We start from the raw sequence: 19,621 nt of genomic DNA, 5'->3' as shown, positions 1-19,621 counted from the left end.
GACAATAGGTCCCCCCCTTATTCTAATTTAGGGCCCCCACCCACCGCTCAGGGGTGGGGGCCAGAGGGAAGGACAATAGGTTCCCCGCCCTTATTCTAATTTAGGGCCCCCACCCACCGCTCAGGGGTGGGGGCCAGGGGGAGGACAATAGGTCCGCCCCTTATTCTAATTTAGTGCCCCCACCCACCGCTCAGGGGTGGGGGCCAGGGGGCAGGACAATAGGTCCCCCCTTATTGATAATTAGGGCCCCCACCCACAGCTCAGGGGTGGGGGCCGGGGGGGAGGACAATAGGTGTCCCCTCCTTATTCTTCTTTAGGGCCCCCACCCGCCTTTCAGGGATGGGAACGTTTTTTTTTGGTGTTTTTTTTGTTTTAACAGTGAGTAGCAACAGGCTGCTCACTGTTTAATAGACATGCCCCTACTCGCGGTATAGCGAGTAGGGGCATAATTTACTAATACTAAGTAATCTTTACTTAGTATTAGTAAATTTGGCTTAAAGACCAATTTAGTTCTATCAGCCTTTTAGTAGATAGCTCCCTAATACCGTGGGTAATAGGGAGTTATCTACTTATTCATTCCTGTCATTCCATTGACAGGCTAAGTAACTTACATTTTATATGAATGTATGTTACTTGATTGTTGTAAGTGTTGCAAATGCTTACAGCTAAATCCTGGCTATGTTTGTATACTTTTTATTTAAACTTGTTTACAGTGTAACATTCTTCATTCTTCCACTGGGTAAGTATATTAGTACTTAGGCAATACTGTGCTTCGGAACTTCATCACTTGGTCACTTCCACAACTTCGGAACTTCGGCATTTCAGCACTTCGACACTTTGGAAATTCTGCAATTTCGGAACTTCGCCTATGCGGCACTTCGACAATTCGGCAATTCAGCTATTCGGACATTCAGATGTATCCTAATGTCCAAATTGCCCGAAATTTGTAATAATTGCCATTCGGAATGAAACGAATTACACATGTCTAATCTGATGTTTGTAACCAAATTAAGACATTTATGAGTTTTGAGTCGGTATCGTGGAAGACCTGTCAAAATGATCAAATCCGAATTTTACAAACCTTGTTTTCTGCCGTTACCATCCCCAAAGTCAGAAAACATGTTCACCCTAAACCTAGACCTCAATTGAGATTTCATCCTTAATCTTGCAATGTTGAAGCGGATGGTCCTCATTTCACAGTGTTCTTTGAGGGTTTTTTCATTGATCCTTTCCATCCCTCACTCTTAATTAATCACTTATCTCTTCATTATGGGTTGATGAGCTGAATTCATGGTCGTAGTTGCTCAGGACTGCAACTCGAGCACATATGGTCATCTATGTCCCAATGCTGCCCTAAATCCTGGATCTAGCTCTAACCCTCGAAATTATGGGCAAAAAATATACTAAATATATTAATGGTGAGGAAGTGGCAACACTATATCAACAACAGGAAGACGAAGGATATGGAATGGGTAAGGAAGAGAGAATAAACAAGGGGCAGAATGTGTACTTTTATATTGTTGTAACATTTGTTGGACGTGCTATGTGGACCTAGGTTCAGGTGGTTGGCCCATCCTTATAGCTGCATATCGGTCTGTCTATCCATCCCAGATTCTATACAGAATAAACATTAGAGCTGAAGAGGAACTTGAAGTTCCCCATTCTGATGTAACATGAGAATAGGCAAAATGTTGCTATTTATTTAAGCCTAGCAGTTTTTTTTATAGTATAATGCCGAGCTGTGTTTACCCATTATTTACCAAGCACCTTGCATGCACACAAAAAAGAAGCACTGATAAGAAGAGATTTTCATCCCTACATTGTGAATTGTCTGGATTTGAAAGAGGAATTGCTAATTTAGCACAAAATAGCCAAATAGATTTTTCGAATTTGGCTCCTTTAATCTAACATTTGAAATTCCCCTGGTAAAGTTTTGAATTTTTCCAGTTAGTGAATAACCATAAACATTTATTTGGAACACAAGAGTAATTATAGGAAATAAGGACAGCGTCAAAAACACTTAAATCAGACACTTTTACAAAAACTATTTTTCAATGTATTAATTCATAACCAATTGATTGTGAGAATATAAAGTATCAGTGAGTATACAGAATCCCTTGTCTCGCAATCCTCACAAAGACATAGCATAAATTGTGGAAACCCAAGATCATTCTTTTTATGAGATACAGTGGATTTGACAAGTTCAAAAATTATAAAAAAAAAAAATATATTTAAAAAGCACTGAAGCAATCTTTGCTGACTCTGCACTTATTTTGGGGGCTACAAAATATATGAATATATCTAATGCTAGTGCTATACATACAGTATATAGAATAAATGTGTAATAACACCAATGTCTGTTTCTAAAAAGGACTTCTGCCTGCATAGGTCCCTACATGCCCACCCCTTCTATCACTGGTATCTGCACTGCTATAGCTCTCTACAACTGAGTTTTACTGGCTCCTGTCAATTAGCTCCCGGGTCCCAGCAACAGATAATGTTTTGTACTTTTATTTGGAACCTGTATTATCTAACAATATATTTTTATGAACTTTTTCTTTTTTTTTTCATTAATTTAAATTTTTTTCTGTGCTTCTCCAAATTACTTTTTAACATTGTTGCATGGTGTGTTGCGAATGTCAATTGGGGAGTAGTGTAATATTCTCTGGTATGTATCCAAAGTTCACGATGGTCTGCCTTTTGTAAAGCTAGAATTGATCATCAGCATTTCTCATTTTTTGTTTGAGATTTGTAGAACTGGTGTGTCGAATTCAGAGCTGATCCCACTGGCTGCGCTTCTCAAATAGTTGAGGAAGGCCTTTCTGGCCCTATGGGATTCACGATTCCGTTCGTGTGATGAGTTCGTGCTAGTTTGATTTACATTGTTTGTCAGAAAGCTAGAAGATGCCATTGGGTTGAAAGAGCCTCCGACCACTTGATTTTCCTCAATAAATTGCTTGTACAGTTCCTGCATCTCTTTTTCCATGTAACCATTGAGAACAGAGTTTGAAAATGGCGCATGGGGTAGCGTAATACTTCTCTCTCTGGCTTCCATGCTGTTGTGTGCATGTAGGTGATCAAGTACACCTGTCATCTCGGCAGGTGGGGTATTTCTTGCTATATCTGCTGAGAGCAAAACAGGTCCATCCTGTAGTTCACCTTCATAGTCCAAAACGCATCCAGAGTCCATCTTATTTAGAATATGGTGGCCTGCAATGTGCATATCTGGATAATCTTTATAAATGCTTGCGTACAAGCTTGACCATGATGTGTACAAGTCTAGCTGACTTTCGTTGTCTTGGCTTTTCTTCGGAATGTTCATGGATCCTGACGCATGTTCACAACAGTTCTCACGATACTGTATACACACCTCTTCAGACGATTCACAGAATTGATCGTCGTGTCTATGACCCAGTGTTTGTCCTCCTGGTCTGAACACCTTCTGGGTCTCCAACAAATCGCCATATCCATTTTTGCTTGTAGCGTTTAGTGAACTTATTGCTTGCTTTTTGTTACTCTTCTCCTGACTCTGCTGTTTCCCGTCATCTGTGATGCCTTCATACACAATCCTACATAGAAAAGCTTCAGCCAACATTTTGGTGGTTTATAATGTTGCTAATCTGTTAGAAAACAAAGGTAATAAATGCAAGTTAGATACTCTTCTGGAATACTTCAAAGAAGATATAGAACTGTTTTAAAGATAACATTACTTTTAACATGAAACCATGCAAACAATTTCTAATGGTGTTTTTCATAAAGGGACACTCCAAGCGCCATAGCTACAGCGCAGTTTGGTGGCTATGGTGCTAGGTGTTCCCGTATGCGGTCGGATGTTAATCTGTCAAAAGCAGAAGCAAGGTATCCAAAAACGAATCATAGAGAAGCTCTAGATGCCCACAGTGTCCGTCATACTTTGTACACTAACACCAGACATAAAAAAATGATTCAGTAATTTTCTCTGTTCTAGCCAGGAGGGACTAGTGGCTCTCTGTCTGAAAGCCACTAGTTGGAATAGAAATCGCAAAATGAAAACACTGCCGTTTCTCTGAAACATAAAACTGTTTACAACAGCAAGGCTGAAAGTGCAGCATCTGTACCCTAATATCACTTAAAATAAAGTTATTTTGGTGCTAACACTGTCCATTTAAAAAGACACTGTAGGCACTATAAATATTTCATCTCATTGAATTAGTTATAGTGCCTGGAGTACCCTGGTGCTGTCACTCTTTTCAGCGTTAAACCATTTTAAAGCAGTTTACCACTAAATAAGGGTCCCTGGCTTCCCATAGCCCCGCCCCTATTGGAGATATGGCTAAGACAGTGATTAAGCACTTCCTTGTAACCATTCTGGTTCATACCAGCAATAGCACTTTGTTAGGCTGAAAGAGGTCAGCTGACATTCTCAGCCAATCACAGCCACCTATTGCTGCTCAGGCTAATGCTTCCTCATTTTCCCAAGCAACCAAGTGGGTGGGCTACTGGGGACTTTTGTTTAGCATTAAAGCATTAAGAGGAGCAAGACAATGAGATTCTAGACACTATAACCACTTCAATGAGACAAAGCAGTTAAAGCATTGCCATGAAAAATTAACTTTATTTTATTAGTTATATAGGAGCATGGGTAGCTATATGCTGCTTTTTGAAGTAGTACAAATCATATCCATTTAGGTTATTGATATTAACAGAGTTATTTACTAAAGTGAGAATTCTAAAGAATTCAAAGTGAATTTTAAATTTTTCATTTTCTTTTTTTTAATTAATTTTTCTAATTTCCTTGTTTTAATTTAATATAGTAGAACATGGTGATCTTTGGAGTTTACGATACCTAGCATTCTAACAAATATTCACGGTGTGATAATTACAAAAGCAAACTTAACAACAAATAAAAAAAAAAAAGAATATTGGTGCTATAATTAATCATGGTCAGTTTCAAACAAAGGTCTTGGTTTAATACGCTTTCCAGATGATTCAATACTACGGGAAACACTTTCCTTATCAATTATTTATAAAACATTTCCATAGACTTTAATGGTGACGTCAGTAGATAAATCATTTGGAAAATCAGATCATCTTCATCCAGACAAGAAATGGTAACATTCCTCCTGGCAGAGTGTTTAAATTCCTCTTATTGGAATCGATTTCACGAACGTAAGCTGTTTGTTACTGGGCAGCTTTGTAAGAGGTTTATTCGCTAAAAAGTGAATTTTTCGATGAGCTGACAACTGACAAATCTGAGGCCGGTATAACAGAATTGGAAAAAAAAAAAAAGTCTACAAAATGCTTTTGGTTTGAACTTCTGTTTTTGGACTAAATATTGCCACGGTCTTGGACAATTCATGGTTTACTGAATGAGCCTCGAAGCGCGATCCTGAAATAGTTTGAGTCTATACCTTCGTGATGATATTTGGCAAACCGTGGGATCATATTCTGAAGGATGTCCAGCGAGTTCATTGCAAAAGTTTTCAGGTGATTGTTTGCGTCTCTACAAACACCTGTTTAATTTAAAGAACATGGACTTCTGCTTTCTATTCTTAGTATGTATCACATGCTTAATCCCACAGTTCCCTTATTAATATTCGCATGGAGGATCAGAGAAAACAATTAGACCATAACAGTATAATTCAATATTCAGGGCAGACTTCCGAGGTATAGAAAGATACGAGAACCTTTATCCCCCTAGTAATAGATAGTACTGAAACTTACTTTCCCTAATATAGAAGAGAACCAAAACGTTAAATTTACTTAATATAAGAAAGTCTTGGACTTATGTGTAATGCAGGAGAATTCCTTTATTCCCTTAGTATTGGATAGTACCGGAACCTTTATACCCCCTACTATAGGAGAGTACCGGAACCTTTTTTCCCCTAGTAAAGGAGAGTACTGTAATCTGTATATCCCTAATATAGGAGAGTACTGGAACCTTTATACCCCTAGTATAGGAGAGTACTGGAACCTTTATACCCCTAGTATAGGAGAGTACTGGAACCTTTATCCCCCTAGTATAGGAGAGTACTGGAACCTTTATACCCCTAGTATAGGAGAGTTCTAGAACTTTTATCCCCCTAGTATAGGAGAGTACTGGAATCTGTATATCCCTAGTATAGGAGAGTACTGGAACCTTTATACCCCTAGTGTAGGAGAGTACAGGAACCTCCATACCCCTAGTGTCAGAGAGTACAGGAACCTTTATACTCCTAGTATAGGAGAGTACTGAAACCTTTATACCCCTAGCATAGGAGAGTACTGGAACCTTTGTACCCCTAGTGTAGGAGAGTACAGGAACCTTTATACCCCTAGAATAGGAGAGTACTAGAACCTTTATACCCTTGGTATAGGAGAGTACTGGAACCTTTATACCTCTAGTGTAGGAGAGTACATGAACCTTTATACCCCTAGTGTAGGAGAGTACTGAAACCTTTATACCCCTAGTATAGGAGAATTCTGGAACCTTTATACCCCTAGTGTAGGAGAGTACAGGAACCTTTATACCCCTAGTATAGGAGAGTACTAGAACCTTTATACCCTTGGTATAGGAGAGTACTGGAACCTTTATACCTCTAGTGTAGGAGAGTACAGGAACCTTTATACCCCTAGTGTAGGAGAGTACTGAAACCTTTATACCCCTAGTATAGGACAATTCTGGAACCTTTATACCCCTGGTGTAGGAGAGTACAGGAACCTTTATACCCCTAGTATAGGAGAGTACTGGAACCTTTTTACCCCTAGTATAGGAGAGTACTGGAACCTTTATACCCCTAGTGTAGGAGAGTACAGGAACCTTTATACCCCTAGTATAGGAGAGTGCCAGAACCTTTATTCCTCTAGTATAGGAGAGTACTAGAACCTTTATACCCCTAGTATAGGAGAGTACTGGAACCTTTATACCCCTAGTATAGGAGAGTACTGGAACCTTTATACCCCTAGTATAGGAGAGTACTGGAACCTTTATACCCCTAGTATAGGAGAGTACTAGAACCTTTATACCCCTAGTGTAGGAGAGTACAGGAACCTTTATACCCCTAGTATAGGAGAGTGCCAGAACCTTTATACCCCTAGTACAGGAGAGTACTAGAACCTTTATACCCCTAGTGTAGGAGAGTACAGGAACCTTTATACCCCTAGTATAGGAGAGTACTGGAACCTTTATACCCCTAGTGTAGGAGAGTACAGGAACCTTTATACCCCTAGTATAGGAGAGTACTGGAACCTTTATACCCCTAGTGTAGGAGAGTACAGGATCCTTTATACCCTAGTATAGGAGAGTACTGGAACCTTTATACCCCTAGTATAGGAGATTACTAGAACCTTTATACCCCTAGTATAGGAGAGTACTGGAACCTTTATACCCCTAGTGTAAGAGAGTACTGGAACCTTTATACCCCTAGTATAGGAGAGTACTGGAACCTTTATACCCCTAGTATAGGAGAGTACAGGAACCTTTATACCCCTAGAATAGGAGAGTACTAGAACCTTTATACCCTTGGTATAGGAGAGTACTGGAACCTTTATACCTCTAGTGTAGGAGAGTACAGGAACCTTTATACCCCTAGTGTAGGAGAGTACTGAAACCTTTATACCCCTAGTATAGGACAATTCTGGAACCTTTATACCCCTAGTGTAGGAGAGTACAGGAACCTTTATACCCCTAGTATAGGAGAGTACTGGAACCTTTTTACCCCTAGTATAGGAGAGTACTGGAACCTTTATACCCCTAGTGTAGGAGAGTACAGGAACCTTTATACCCCTAGTATAGGAGAGTGCCAGAACCTTTATTCCTCTAGTATAGGAGAGTACTAGAACCTTTATACCCTTGGTATAGGAGAGTACTGGAACCTGTATACCACTAGTATAGGAGAGTACTGGAACCTTTATACCCCTAGTGTAGGAGAGTACAGGAACCTTTATACCCCTAGTATAGGAGAGTGCCAGAACCTTTATTCCTCTAGTATAGGAGAGTACCAGAACCTTTATACCCTTGGTATAGGAGAGTACTGGAACCTTTATACCTCTAGTGTAGGAGAGTACAGGAACCTTTATACCCCTAGTGTAGGAGAGTACTGAAACCTTTATACCCTTGGTATAGGAGAGTACTGGAACCTTTATACCCCTAGTGTAGGAGAGTACTGGAACCTTTATACCCCTAGTGTAGGAGAGTACAGGGACCTTTATACCCCTAGTGTAGGAGAGTAAATTGACCTTTATACCCCTAGTGTAAGAGAGTTCTGGAACCTTTATACCCCTAGTATAGGAGAGTACTGGAACCTTTATACCCCCTAGTATAGGAGATTAAGGAAATCTTTATACCCCTTCGTATAGGAGAGTACTGGAACCTTTATCCCCCTAGTATAGGAGAGTACCAGAACTGTTATACCTCTAGTATAGGAGAGTACTAGAACCTTTATACCCCTAGTATAAGAGAGTTCTGAAACCTTTATACCCCCACGTATAGGAGAGTACCAAAACCTTTATTCCTCTAGTATAGGAGACTACTGGAACCTTTATTGCTCTAGTATAGGAGAGTACTGGGACCTTTATACCTCTAGTATAGGAGAGTACTGGAACCTTTATACCTCTAGTATAGTACAGTACTGGAACTTTTATACCCCTAGTATAGGAGAGTACTGGAACCTTTATACCTGTAATAGGTATACCCCTAGTATAGTAGAGTACTGGAACCTTTATTGCTCTAGTATAGTAGAGTACTGGAACCTTTATACCCCTAGTATACGAGAGTACTGGAACTTTTATACTCCTAATTTCAAAGAGTACTGGATATAAATTGTGTCTTTATTGCTTTTGGTGCTGTTAACGTAATACTTACAGCCTCCCTGGCACTGAAGACAACCCCATCGAGCCAATTTATGAATGTTAAACTATTATGAATGTTTAATGTAATAGCCCCCCATCCCTCCTACTCCCGGCCTTCCTCCCTAACAGTTGTCCCAGATCATGGAGCATCTACTGGATGATGCCAACACAATCTTCAATGGCAGAGCATCAGCATGTGGAGTGACATGTTGTGTTATAAGTAGTGATGTCCCGAACAGTTCGCCAGGAACCGTTCGCCGGCGAACATAGCGTGTTTGCGGTCGCGAACACGTGCGATGTTCGGTCCGCCCCCTATTCGTCATGGAGGTGGGAGGGTCTGGGAGGGAGGGTCTGCTGCTGATTGGCTGGAATGTGTCTGCTGATTGTGAGGTACAGGGTCAAAGTTTACTCAATGATGACGAATAGGGGGCGGACCGAACATCGCGCGTGTTTGCGACCGCGAACACGCTATGTTCGCCAGCGAACGGTTCCCGGCGAACTGTTCGGGACATCACTAGTTATAAGGTATGTTATCGTTGGGTAGACAGTGATTATGCTACAGATATACTAACATCATAAGTAGAGGTGACTGTGTATTGCCTCAGCAAATAAATATTTTCAGTAAACTCAAAGGAACCAAGTCACCCAGACCAGTGAAGTGGTGTGGGTGCAGTGTCCATGTCCCCTTAACCCGACTTTACATTGCAGAGTTAAGTGACTGTCAGTATGGTAGAGGCACTTCTGCTTTAATGACTGAGTAAAACTTGGTCATGTGATTCCAAAGGCCCAAGGAAAGCATTGCTTCTATTCTTTCCTATGGGGATGTATGGCACGTGCCTCGCGTTAGGTCCCCAATAATTCTCTGTGAGGAGCTTTGGAATGGACATCAGTGGATGAGGTCATGCCTCCTCTGTGATGTCACAGGAGATGAAGAGGTAAACAGCGCTGAGGGAGTCTCGGTAAGTAAGACTTTTATTTTATTCATTTTATAGAGAACAGGGAGGTCTGGAAAAGAGTAGGGACAGGAAAACTATAGTGTTAGGAAAAAAGATTTGTATTCCGATAGCTGTAGTATTGTAAGATCGATTTTGTTATCATTCAATTATAGTTTTTCACAAAACATACATTTTGCAAAGCATGTTGAGTGGGGGAATTTTTCTAACACTGGATTTGGCTTAAATGGACACTCCAAACATCAGAACCACTACAGCTTAATGTAGATGTTCCGGGGCAAACAGAGCAGCCCTGTATGCTTTCAATTGTAAGCACTGCCTGTTCTGACAATGCATTTCTATGGAGAGATTCTGACTGGCGCACTTTGGCAATAGCTGTGCATGTGCAGTAGCCCCCACTGCTTCCCCAATGATGATTTTATCCAGAGGAGGCCACAGCAATACTGGCGCAGCATGGGTAATTAAAAAATGATTTATTTAGCTAATGGGGGGGGGGGGGAGGGGCTTAATCTAAATCACCCCAGAACATTCTAACGTTACAAATACAGGTTTATATTTCTATCATTGCAGCGTTACATTTTCGAGCTAGTTTGTGCAGTCAATTCAACTAACGGTTTAGTAAATAAATACCAAAATGACAAAGTAAAGCCACATTTTGAATTATTACCACCAACACCAAATAAACATGACTGTTAGATAAGTGCTGGTGCTTCTAGTCGCACACATTCCATCCCGCCATTAGCAGCAAATCTAATCATCTTCACTTAGAATTAGGAATTGATCAAATAACTGGCTGAAGCTTGGGGCATACAGAGTTAATTTGCAGAGCGTCGATTTATTGCATCTATGACTGGCTCTGCGTGCCTTTCCTTTTCGTGATGTCAATAATGCAATATACACTTTTCTTGTTTTACAGCCTGCTTCAGACTTTCGGCATTCATATAACCTTCTGTTGGCGGTAGCAGGCTGTATATTTAATTTCTATCCTCTAATGTTTGTTTGCTGCGGCAGAAGGAATACACTGTTTGCTTACGTTAGGCTTTCAAAATAATTGAAGTGAACAAATGTCATGACATTTAAATTCACAAAACTGTGAAGCTCTGTCTGAACACCTTTCTGTGCCACAACTCAAACAGATGAAATATTGCAAGTTGTCCTAGCGAATACATCTCGTAGCTAATTGCCTCTCAGGGTCTCAAAGTTCACTTGGCAAGGCTGTAATATCTAGATAAATGTACAGCGAGAAGCCATTGATTTTTAACCCGTTCAAGACCAGAGTGAATTTCAAATTTAAGGTCAAAATAGACGAACTTGAAAAATTCTCTAATTCAGCTCTGCTTTAAGTTCAGCTGCTCTGGCCTTAAATGTAATATTCACTTTGAATTCTCACTTCAGTGAAAAACCCTGTATATTTTAAGGCCATTCACACATTTATGGGATTGTTTAAGTTAAACGTTAAACCTGCAATTTACCATTTTACAAGTCTACATAAAAATAGAGAAAATAGATATAAATGGCTTCCCGACTGCTTACCTTCTGTTAAGCTCATGTGATATAAATGGCTTCCCGACTGCTTACCTTCTGTTAAGCTCATGTGTGACTGCACAAGTCCGACATTGATTTGCATTGTGAGTTTTATAATCCGTGTAACAAAGGTAGCATGTTCAGCACCGGGGCACAGTTCCTCTGATCATCCTATGGCAGAATGAGCAACACTCAAACCTTCCCTTTTTTTTAGCCTTTATTAGAAAGGAGAAGTTCCCAAACACGCAGCTCTTGACACCGGACGTGAAGTCACTACTGCATCGTGGCTTTCATTTTTGTAAAACCATCAAATGGAAAACTCCTTCGAAATATATAAGTAAAGGTTACTTTAAAAAATCTGTCACCATGAGAAGGCCTTATATAAAAAAAAAAAAACTACAGCAATCGCCTCCATTCTCCTGTAGGTGCTAATTCCATGTACTCATGTATGACTTGGTTTCCATATTCCAGACATTTCTGGATATCTAGATATAACTTTTCTATAAAACTATTTTTGGGCAACGGTGTGTCCAGAAAAAGACAGTACACAGTATAAAGGAGTACTGTCCCGATGTAGGACTTTTAATATTATGTTTAGTTATCAGCTATAGCAAACAAATATGTACTTGTGAGGCGTCGCTGAACACAGAACGTTGAGGTGGAGAAACAGATACAATATTTATTTTTTCAATGCAATGTGTGCCTTGGCTGTGCCAAGACTGAACTGGATTGTGACGTCAATTGCAACATTTTTAATACACATTTAAATGAAAACATAGCATCACAAAAAAAGCCATAGGGTTACTCCAGCCAAAAACAGTGTTTTAATAAAACACTTTTTTTGTGTGTTTGGAGTAACCTGCTAGAAAAAAGCTAGGGTCGTACTCAGCCACAATGTTTCGACCCAGGGTGCTACTGAGCATGGGTCAGCAAAAAAAACACATGAAATATGCATAAAAAGAAAAACCCCAGGCACTCACTGTGAAAGCCTCCAGGCAAATTTACTTGCAACGTTTCGACCTAAGTTGGTCTTTATCAAGCATGATAAAGACCTACTTAGGTCGAAACGTTGCAAGTAAATCTGCCTGGAGGCTTTCACAGTGAGTGCCTGGGGTTTTTCTTTTTATGGAGTAACCTTGCTGGCATAGGCCCCCTTTTAAAAAAATAAAAGAAAAAAACAAACAAAAGAAAAACTTACCTTAGATCGCACAAGGCCAGGTTCTCTCTTCAGCCTGATCCTTCTTTAGAGATGTCACTCCCTTCAGATGTTGGGGGAGAGATATTATGGAGGTAAGGCTTAGAGTGGGCCTAGATTGGCAGCAATGGGGCAATGCCACCATTGGATGTCTGTTCCATGCTGGTTTTCAATAAACAGGTTTAACAAGAGTCACTCCGGAATGCACCTAATTTAAAATGTTTGTTATCTATTAACAGCAAAATTCCTCTTTTACCTGATATGTATTTATTAACTAATCAAGACAGGTTTAATTATAATGTTTGAAAGAAAAAGAATCGTAATAGTGAGTGGAGTAGATAATTTTAGTTTATCTTGAATTATAAATATATATATTTATTTATTTATTTATTTTTACATTTATTTATTTTTTTTCAAAACCGGAAGTAACAATGAGAAGAAAAAAATAATCTTTGCAAGTCTTCTGAACCTGCAGCAAATAATAAGGGATTTCAAAAAGTGTCATATAGGACAGAGTTGATGTTCAAATTCATTTCCTTTTACTGTAAGATCGAAATGTACAAGCGTATCATCCTACATCAGTACTGGCTGTACTGGCAGTACTGCAGAGAGTAATGAATCGTATTATAGGCTGGCTGGGAATCATGGGAAATGTAGTTCACAGATACGAGCAGTGTGCCAATACTGATACAAGATGTTATTGGTCATTTTTATAGAACAATAGTCCCTTTAAATTGGCTGGAACAGCACATCTTTAAATGCCAAAGTGGGGGGCGGAGCCTGACCGCAGAACTGAGTGGCTGACTACCTCAGGAGCTCCTGCACTGAACTGCAAAAAAAACGACCTTTCAAGGCCCAAACGGCAACAAATCGTGCCCCAAAGGCATGCAATCGAATGAGGATATTGCACAGAGCAAAATGAGACCCCTCACACTTCAAAACGGGCAGTTTTCACCAGACAAGCACCTGAGGCCTACTCAAAAGGCGGACGTGGGAGAGACGGCCGCTCTCCCCCCGCCACCACTAGACGTCTCTGTGAAGAAAGGCCACTGTCCCCCCCCCCCCCCTCTGGACCGGGGGGGGTTATCCCGGTCCGCCAGTCCAAGGAGACCACTCACCTCTGGGACATCTTTCAGCACACCTCCGACCAGCCGATCACACGAGGCCCAGTCAAGATGGCCGACTGGGAGGCTGACAACGCAAAGCTACAGACCGCTGATGAATGGGCAGCAGCCTTCGAAACTAAATTCAATGCGATCTGCCAGAAATTCTGGGAGCGACTAGAGGTGGGAAACGTACCTCATGTTCTGCTGCCGGCCACGGTTTTACCGCGCCAACGTGTGCCCCAGCATTGGCAGCCAGAGCGCCTGAGCAAGGCAATGACGCCACAGGTGCGGGTAAGCGGCATCACAACCAAACGGAGGAAGCGACGGGGGGGCACTGCATGCCCGAAGCGGACACACAGAGTCCGAATAACAGCGCCAAAGTCGCACATGAGAGTCGCACATGGACCCCCCTCAGCTCGCAAGATATCACCTGCCCAATACACCACAAGTTACGCCACGAAATGCCAGAAGATTAGTAGCCTACAAACATACACTGCACATCAAGCTAAAAACAGCTTCCCACAGCAGCCTAGGCTGGAGACAAAGCGGAGGACTGACACTCACCTACACGAGACCCAGCATCGAACACAGAGCTTCCAGAAGGTGCAAAGAGACACGGCTACCAGGGGCGGGCTGGGCCGGGGGGCAGGGAGGCAATTGCCCCCCAGGCCGCCCAAAATTCCTTTAGGACCGGCCGCGGCGGGCCGGCCCTTTAAATGCTGCAGCCGCCGAGCGCTCTGTAAAGAGCGCTCAGACGGCTGCAGCAGCTTTTCCCTCCCCTCCCCTGTAGGTGGCCGAGCTGCACTCCGTCCGCGGTCCCGGCCGGACTGACAGGAAGGTGCACACTGAGCACCTTCCTATCACTCCGGCCGGGCACCGCGGACGGAGTGCAGCTCGGCCACCTACAGGGGAGGGGGTAAGTAGAAGGGGAGGGGGGAGTAAGAAGAGGGGAGGGGGGGGAGTAAGAAGAGGGGGGGGAGTAAGAAGAGGGGGGGGAGTAAGAAGAGGGGGGGAGTAAGAAGAGGGGAGGGGGGGAGTAAGAAGAGGGGAGGGGGGGGAGTAAGAAGAGGGGAGGGGGGGGAGTAAGAAGAGGGGGGGGGAGTAAGAAGAGGGGAGGGGGGGAGTAAGGGGAGGGGGGGAGTAAGAAGAGGGGAGGGGAGGGTGGGAGAGTAAGAAGAGGGGAGGGGAGGGTGGGAGAGTAAGAAGAGGGGAGGGGAGGGGGAGAGTAAGAAGAGGGGAGGGGGGAGAGGGTAAGAAGAGGGGAGGGGAGGGGGGGAGAGTAAGAAGAGGGGAGGGGAGGGGGGAGAGTAAGAAGAGGGGAGGGGTGGAGAGTAAGAAGAGGGGAGGGGGGAGAGTAAGAAGAGGGGAGGGGGGAGAGTAAGAAGAGGGGAGGGGGGAGAGTAAGAAGAGGGGAGGGGGGAGAGTAAGAAGAGGGGGGGGGGTAGAGTAAGAAGAGGGGAGGGGGGGAGAGTAAGAAGAGGGGAGGGGGGAAAGAGTAAGAAGAGGGGAGGGGGGAGAGAGTAAGAAGAGGGGAGGGGGGAGAGTAAGAAGAGGGGAGGGGGAGAGTAAGAAGAGGGAAGGGGGGAGAGTTATAAGAGGGGAGGGGGGGAGTAAGAAGAGGGGGGAGTAAGAGGGAAGGGGGGAGTAAGAAGAGGGAAGAGAGGGAGTAATAAGAGGGGAGGGGGGATAATAAGAGGGGGGTAAGAAGAAGGGGGGAGTAAGAACAAGAGTGGGGAGTAATTAGAAGAAGGGGGTAAAAAGAAGAAGGGGGTAAGAAGAAGAGGGGGGTAAGAAGAAGAAGGGGGAGTAAGAAGAAGGGGGTAAGAAGAAGGGGGCTAAGAAGAAGAATGGGGTAAGAAGAAGAAGGAGGGGGCTAAGAAGAAGAATGGGGTAAGAAGAAGAAGGAAGGGGCAAGAAGAAGAAGGAGGGGTAAGAAGAAGAAGAGGGGGTAAGAAGAAGTAGGAGGGTTAAGAAGAAGAAGGGGGAGTAATACGAAGAAGGGGGTAAGAAGATCAAGGGGGGAGTAAGAAGAACACAGGGAGGAGGGGGGTAAGAAGAACACAGGGGGGGTGAGAACACACAGAGGGAGGAGTGAGAAGAACAGGGAGGGTGGAGGGGGGATGAGAAGAGTACAGGGAGGGTGGGTGAGTGTGAGAAGAGACCGCTAGGGGAGGGTGGGGGAGAGGAGAGACCACTAAGGGGCAGGGGAGAGCTCTAAGGGACAGCTCTATAGGACAGGGGGCAAGACAGGGAGCTCTTTAACACTACGTGCACACACACACACACAATGCATCCCTATACATACACAGAAACACACAATGCATCCCTATACATACACAGACACACACAATGCTTCCCTTACACACAGAGAAACACACAATGCATCCATTACACACACACACAATGCAACCCTTACACACAAAGACAATGCATCATTTGCACACATACACAGAAACATACAATGCAAACCCTTACACACACATGCAAACACACACACTGTTTTTCTCACATACACACAGAAACACAATGCATCTCTTACACTCAATGCACACACATACAGACACACACCTTGCATCCCTTATGCATACAAACACAGATTCACACAATGCATCCCTCACACATAACCAGAAACACATAATACATCCCTTATACACAAATACACACTGCTTCCACTACACACAAACACACTGCATCACCTGCACAAACTGGTATCCCTATACACTACATACCATAAGCACACATATTAGATAACACATAACACATCCCCTACACACTCCACTCCCTGTGAGCGAGCTCATGGGTGGGTGGAACATATAAGTGGACTTATGAGTGGGCCTTATGGGCATACTCACCGTCAGGCACTGGGGCCCAGACCTTGAGCTGTGTAAGAGGCCCCCCAAAAATGGAGCTGCTTCCAATTCTCCCAGAACGTTGAATTTTGTGACCACAGTTGCAAACAGCCTCCAGAGGTCCTGTTCTACACCAGACCAGTGGAGCCAAACTGCAGCCCATCATCATCCTCATCTAATTGTAAGTAGGCAATCTAGTATATTATTAGTGACACTAATCTATAATTTACCTCACATTAAAGGGACACTATAGCTTAATGAAGTGGTTCTGGTGTCTATAGCTGGTCCCTGCAGGCTTTTTAATGTAAACACACACTGTGTGCAGCACTGGCGTTAGTTCATATGGCAGATCATATGGGTGGGGCATTGTGATGTCACATGGGGGGGGGGCGTCAAATTTATATTTTGTCTAGGGCGGCAAAAATCATTGCACCGGCTCTGATCCTGGGCAGGTGCACCAGTCTACTGGTGACCCACAGGAGGGGAGTGCACTGATTGCACTGCACTCTCCTCCTGCCCAGACCCGTCTTGACCGCAGTGCAAGTGCCCTCTGCCCCTAATTTACAGTGGCTCACACTCACAACAAGCAGTGCCTGGAGCCCTTTGCAGAGACGGAAACAAAGAGGTTCTGCGGCAGCTGGCCGTCCTGCAAGCATTACATTAAACAGCTGTTCCCCATGCAGCCACAGGTGGCGTTGTGCTGGGAGACTGTGATTACTCTTCACTTCCTCCCAGCCTACAGAGCAGCGCATGGGGGAGAGAGGAGGAGGCATGATTTAATCTTGAATAAATCCTCTAAGCAAACCTTTATAAATTTGGGGGGATCAGCTCTGTTTCCACAGTTTATTGGTGTTTACTCTCATCTCTGTATTAATATTGAGGGATGTCTAAGTAGTAACATCAGTGTGTGTCAGCAGGGCCAGCCGTTGGGGTGGGCAAGCTGTGCGGTCACGCAGGGTGCCATGACAACAGAGGCGCCCGGCGGCCAACACAGCTCACAAGTTGGGTACACCAGCATATTTAATTTAAACGATTCGCTGGTGGTCCACTGGTGCGCACCAGCAGTAGGTGCAGTCAGATCATATCCTCTCCCTCGTGGTTCCGGCGCTCAGTTAGTGAGTCAGAGCACAGGCTCAGAGATTCTGACAACATTGAAAGTCAGAGCCGTGAAGGAGCGGGTATGGCATAGAGCTACTGATTAGCATAACATCAATATCCGTTATAAAACCAGAAAAAGGTGGGCATGGATGGTGAACTGATTTGGTGGCGCAATGGGCCACTTGACTGGTTTTGCCCCCCAGGCCTAAGGCTGCCAGCCCTCCCCTGACGGCTACATCTCCCAACCACGAGAGGTACATGCAGAAGGTCGGAGTCGGATGAATCCCCACAACCCTGAGGCACCAGAGTCGGAAACCTCCTACTATTGAGGACACGGTCATGTTTTCAGATATATGTTTTGACTCTAAAGTACCTTTGTTTTCCTTGTCGCCTACTCTTATAACACTAGTCTAACTTAAGCTACACTGTGAAAATAAGCATGCTCTTAACTACTATCCACTAAGCAAACAATGTCTATGCCTAGAATAGCCAACTAATAATCCGGTTTTAAATACACCTACTGGCATCAGACACAAGTGTCTAATTAACCTGTTTCAACCTGCTTAACCTGTTTAATATGTGGAACCCATATCTCTTGCTAGCAATTATTAACTCTTAGAAACAAACTAGTAATGTTAAGCGAGCCATAAAACAAAAATTGTGCATTTTTATTATGCCACTGTATACCAAGATTATGAGACTATATATAAATACGCTGTTGTTGCGCCTGAAAACGTTATGTTACCACCAGCACAAAAAAAAATAAAAAAGTGTCAAACTAAATTTGTGCGCTTTAAAACACTGTTTTCTCATAAATATCCAAGCCTGTCGATCTCACCATGATGCCTCAAGCTTGTCTCACTAATTTAGCTCAAACTGTATTGCCAGTAGCTCGTTTGCTGTATCGTTACCCTTTTCACTTTAAAAAACAAATGTATGCATATCCAACTTGCCACAATGCTGCTATCATATGTCTATGTCTATGAAAACTGAGCCTGCTAATGCTGTTGTGGCAACACAGGCACTGTTGTAACTACCTGCATACCAAAAGTAAAGAATTTTAAAAATAAATAAATAAATAAATAAATGCCAAAGTGGAGCCATAAATGGGAATGCAATATTAAAAGCTTTCTAATTCTGCTGAACATATTGTAAACCCCTAAATTTCCAACTTCATGAAAACACAGGCTAACATTCAGTTTGCATGGCAAAGAAATGCACATTAATATTTACCCAGAAAAGCCTCACTTAACTTCTGCTTTTCAACAGTAATGGTCATCATGATGCAAAGAAACACATATCGTGACACTGCACATGTCACCCCTCTCCTACACAACAGTAACCTTTATAGATCATATGTTATACCTGCATTCTAGCACCCAGGGGGGTGGATATGAGCACAAGCAGAATACTGGCTAGATTTGATAGAAGGAATGCAAGAAATGAGAAGTACAGACACAGTATTTACTGTAGGAGGGTATTAAGCAGGCATACGAACAAAGAACGGTTGAGTCTTGAGCCTATTCCAGCTATACAGAACAAAGAGTTTAGATTAAATGGACGCTACAGTCACCAAAACAACTTTAGCTTAATGAAGCAGTGTTGGTGTATAGATCATGCCCCTGCAGTCTCACTGCTCAATCCTTTGCCATTTAGGAGTTAACTCACTTTGTTTATGCAGCTCTAGTCACACCTCCCTCCATGTGACCTTCACACCCTACCTAAACACTTCCTGTAAAGAAAGATCTAATGTTTATACTTCCATTATTGCACATTATATTTCATTTAGGATTTATTGCCTCTCCTATGTGTGAGTAAAGTGCAATGTACAGAGCAGGAAATATAAACTTCTAAAGTCAGCTAACAGTGATTTAACTCCTAAATGGCACTGAATTCAGCAGTGAGACTTCAGAAGTATGACCTATACTCACAAAACAAATCATTAAGCTAAAGTTGTTTTGGTGCCAATAACCGGACGTGGCATACTGTGTAAATAAGATACATAGTTCATAATTCTAAATTACATTTTAGCTGCATAAGTTATTAGTAAGTCATCGATAATTATTCAAAACAGCTGGCCACCTCACA

General features: G+C 42.9%; 1 protein-coding gene across 3 annotated transcripts; it reads right to left on the bottom strand.

Moving 5' to 3' along the window:
* Positions 1 to 2,033: 2,033 nt before the first annotated feature.
* Positions 2,034 to 12,629, bottom strand: LOC134572716 (TLR adapter interacting with SLC15A4 on the lysosome-like). 3 transcript variants are annotated; one of them, XM_063431835.1, is made up of 2 exons: positions 12,484 to 12,629; positions 2,034 to 3,620 (listed from the first exon to the last, which is right to left on the bottom strand). In XM_063431835.1, the coding sequence occupies exon 2, from the start codon at positions 3,593 to 3,595 to the stop codon at positions 2,732 to 2,734; it is 864 nt and encodes a 287-aa protein (XP_063287905.1). In that variant the 5' UTR covers positions 3,596 to 3,620; positions 12,484 to 12,629; the 3' UTR covers positions 2,034 to 2,731. The 3 variants fall into 3 exon arrangements, with proteins under 3 accessions (XP_063287905.1, XP_063287904.1, XP_063287906.1); XM_063431834.1 differs by lacking the exon at positions 12,484 to 12,629 and adding an exon at positions 11,340 to 11,466; XM_063431836.1 differs by lacking the exon at positions 12,484 to 12,629 and adding an exon at positions 11,295 to 11,313.
* Positions 12,630 to 19,621: the final 6,992 nt, after the last annotated feature.

The sequence above is a fragment of the Pelobates fuscus genome, chromosome 9, assembly GCF_036172605.1.
Source record: "Pelobates fuscus isolate aPelFus1 chromosome 9, aPelFus1.pri, whole genome shotgun sequence".
NCBI lineage: Eukaryota > Metazoa > Chordata > Amphibia > Anura > Pelobatidae > Pelobates > Pelobates fuscus.
Note: the sequence above shows the minus strand (reverse complement) of the source record. Positions and strands in the feature narration are given on the sequence as shown.

What these genes read in the sequence shown, in the direction of transcription:
- LOC134572716 (XM_063431835.1), bottom strand. Translation starts at nt 3,595, where the DNA reads ATGTTGGCTGAAGCTTTTCTATGTAGGATTGTGTATGAAGGCATCACA.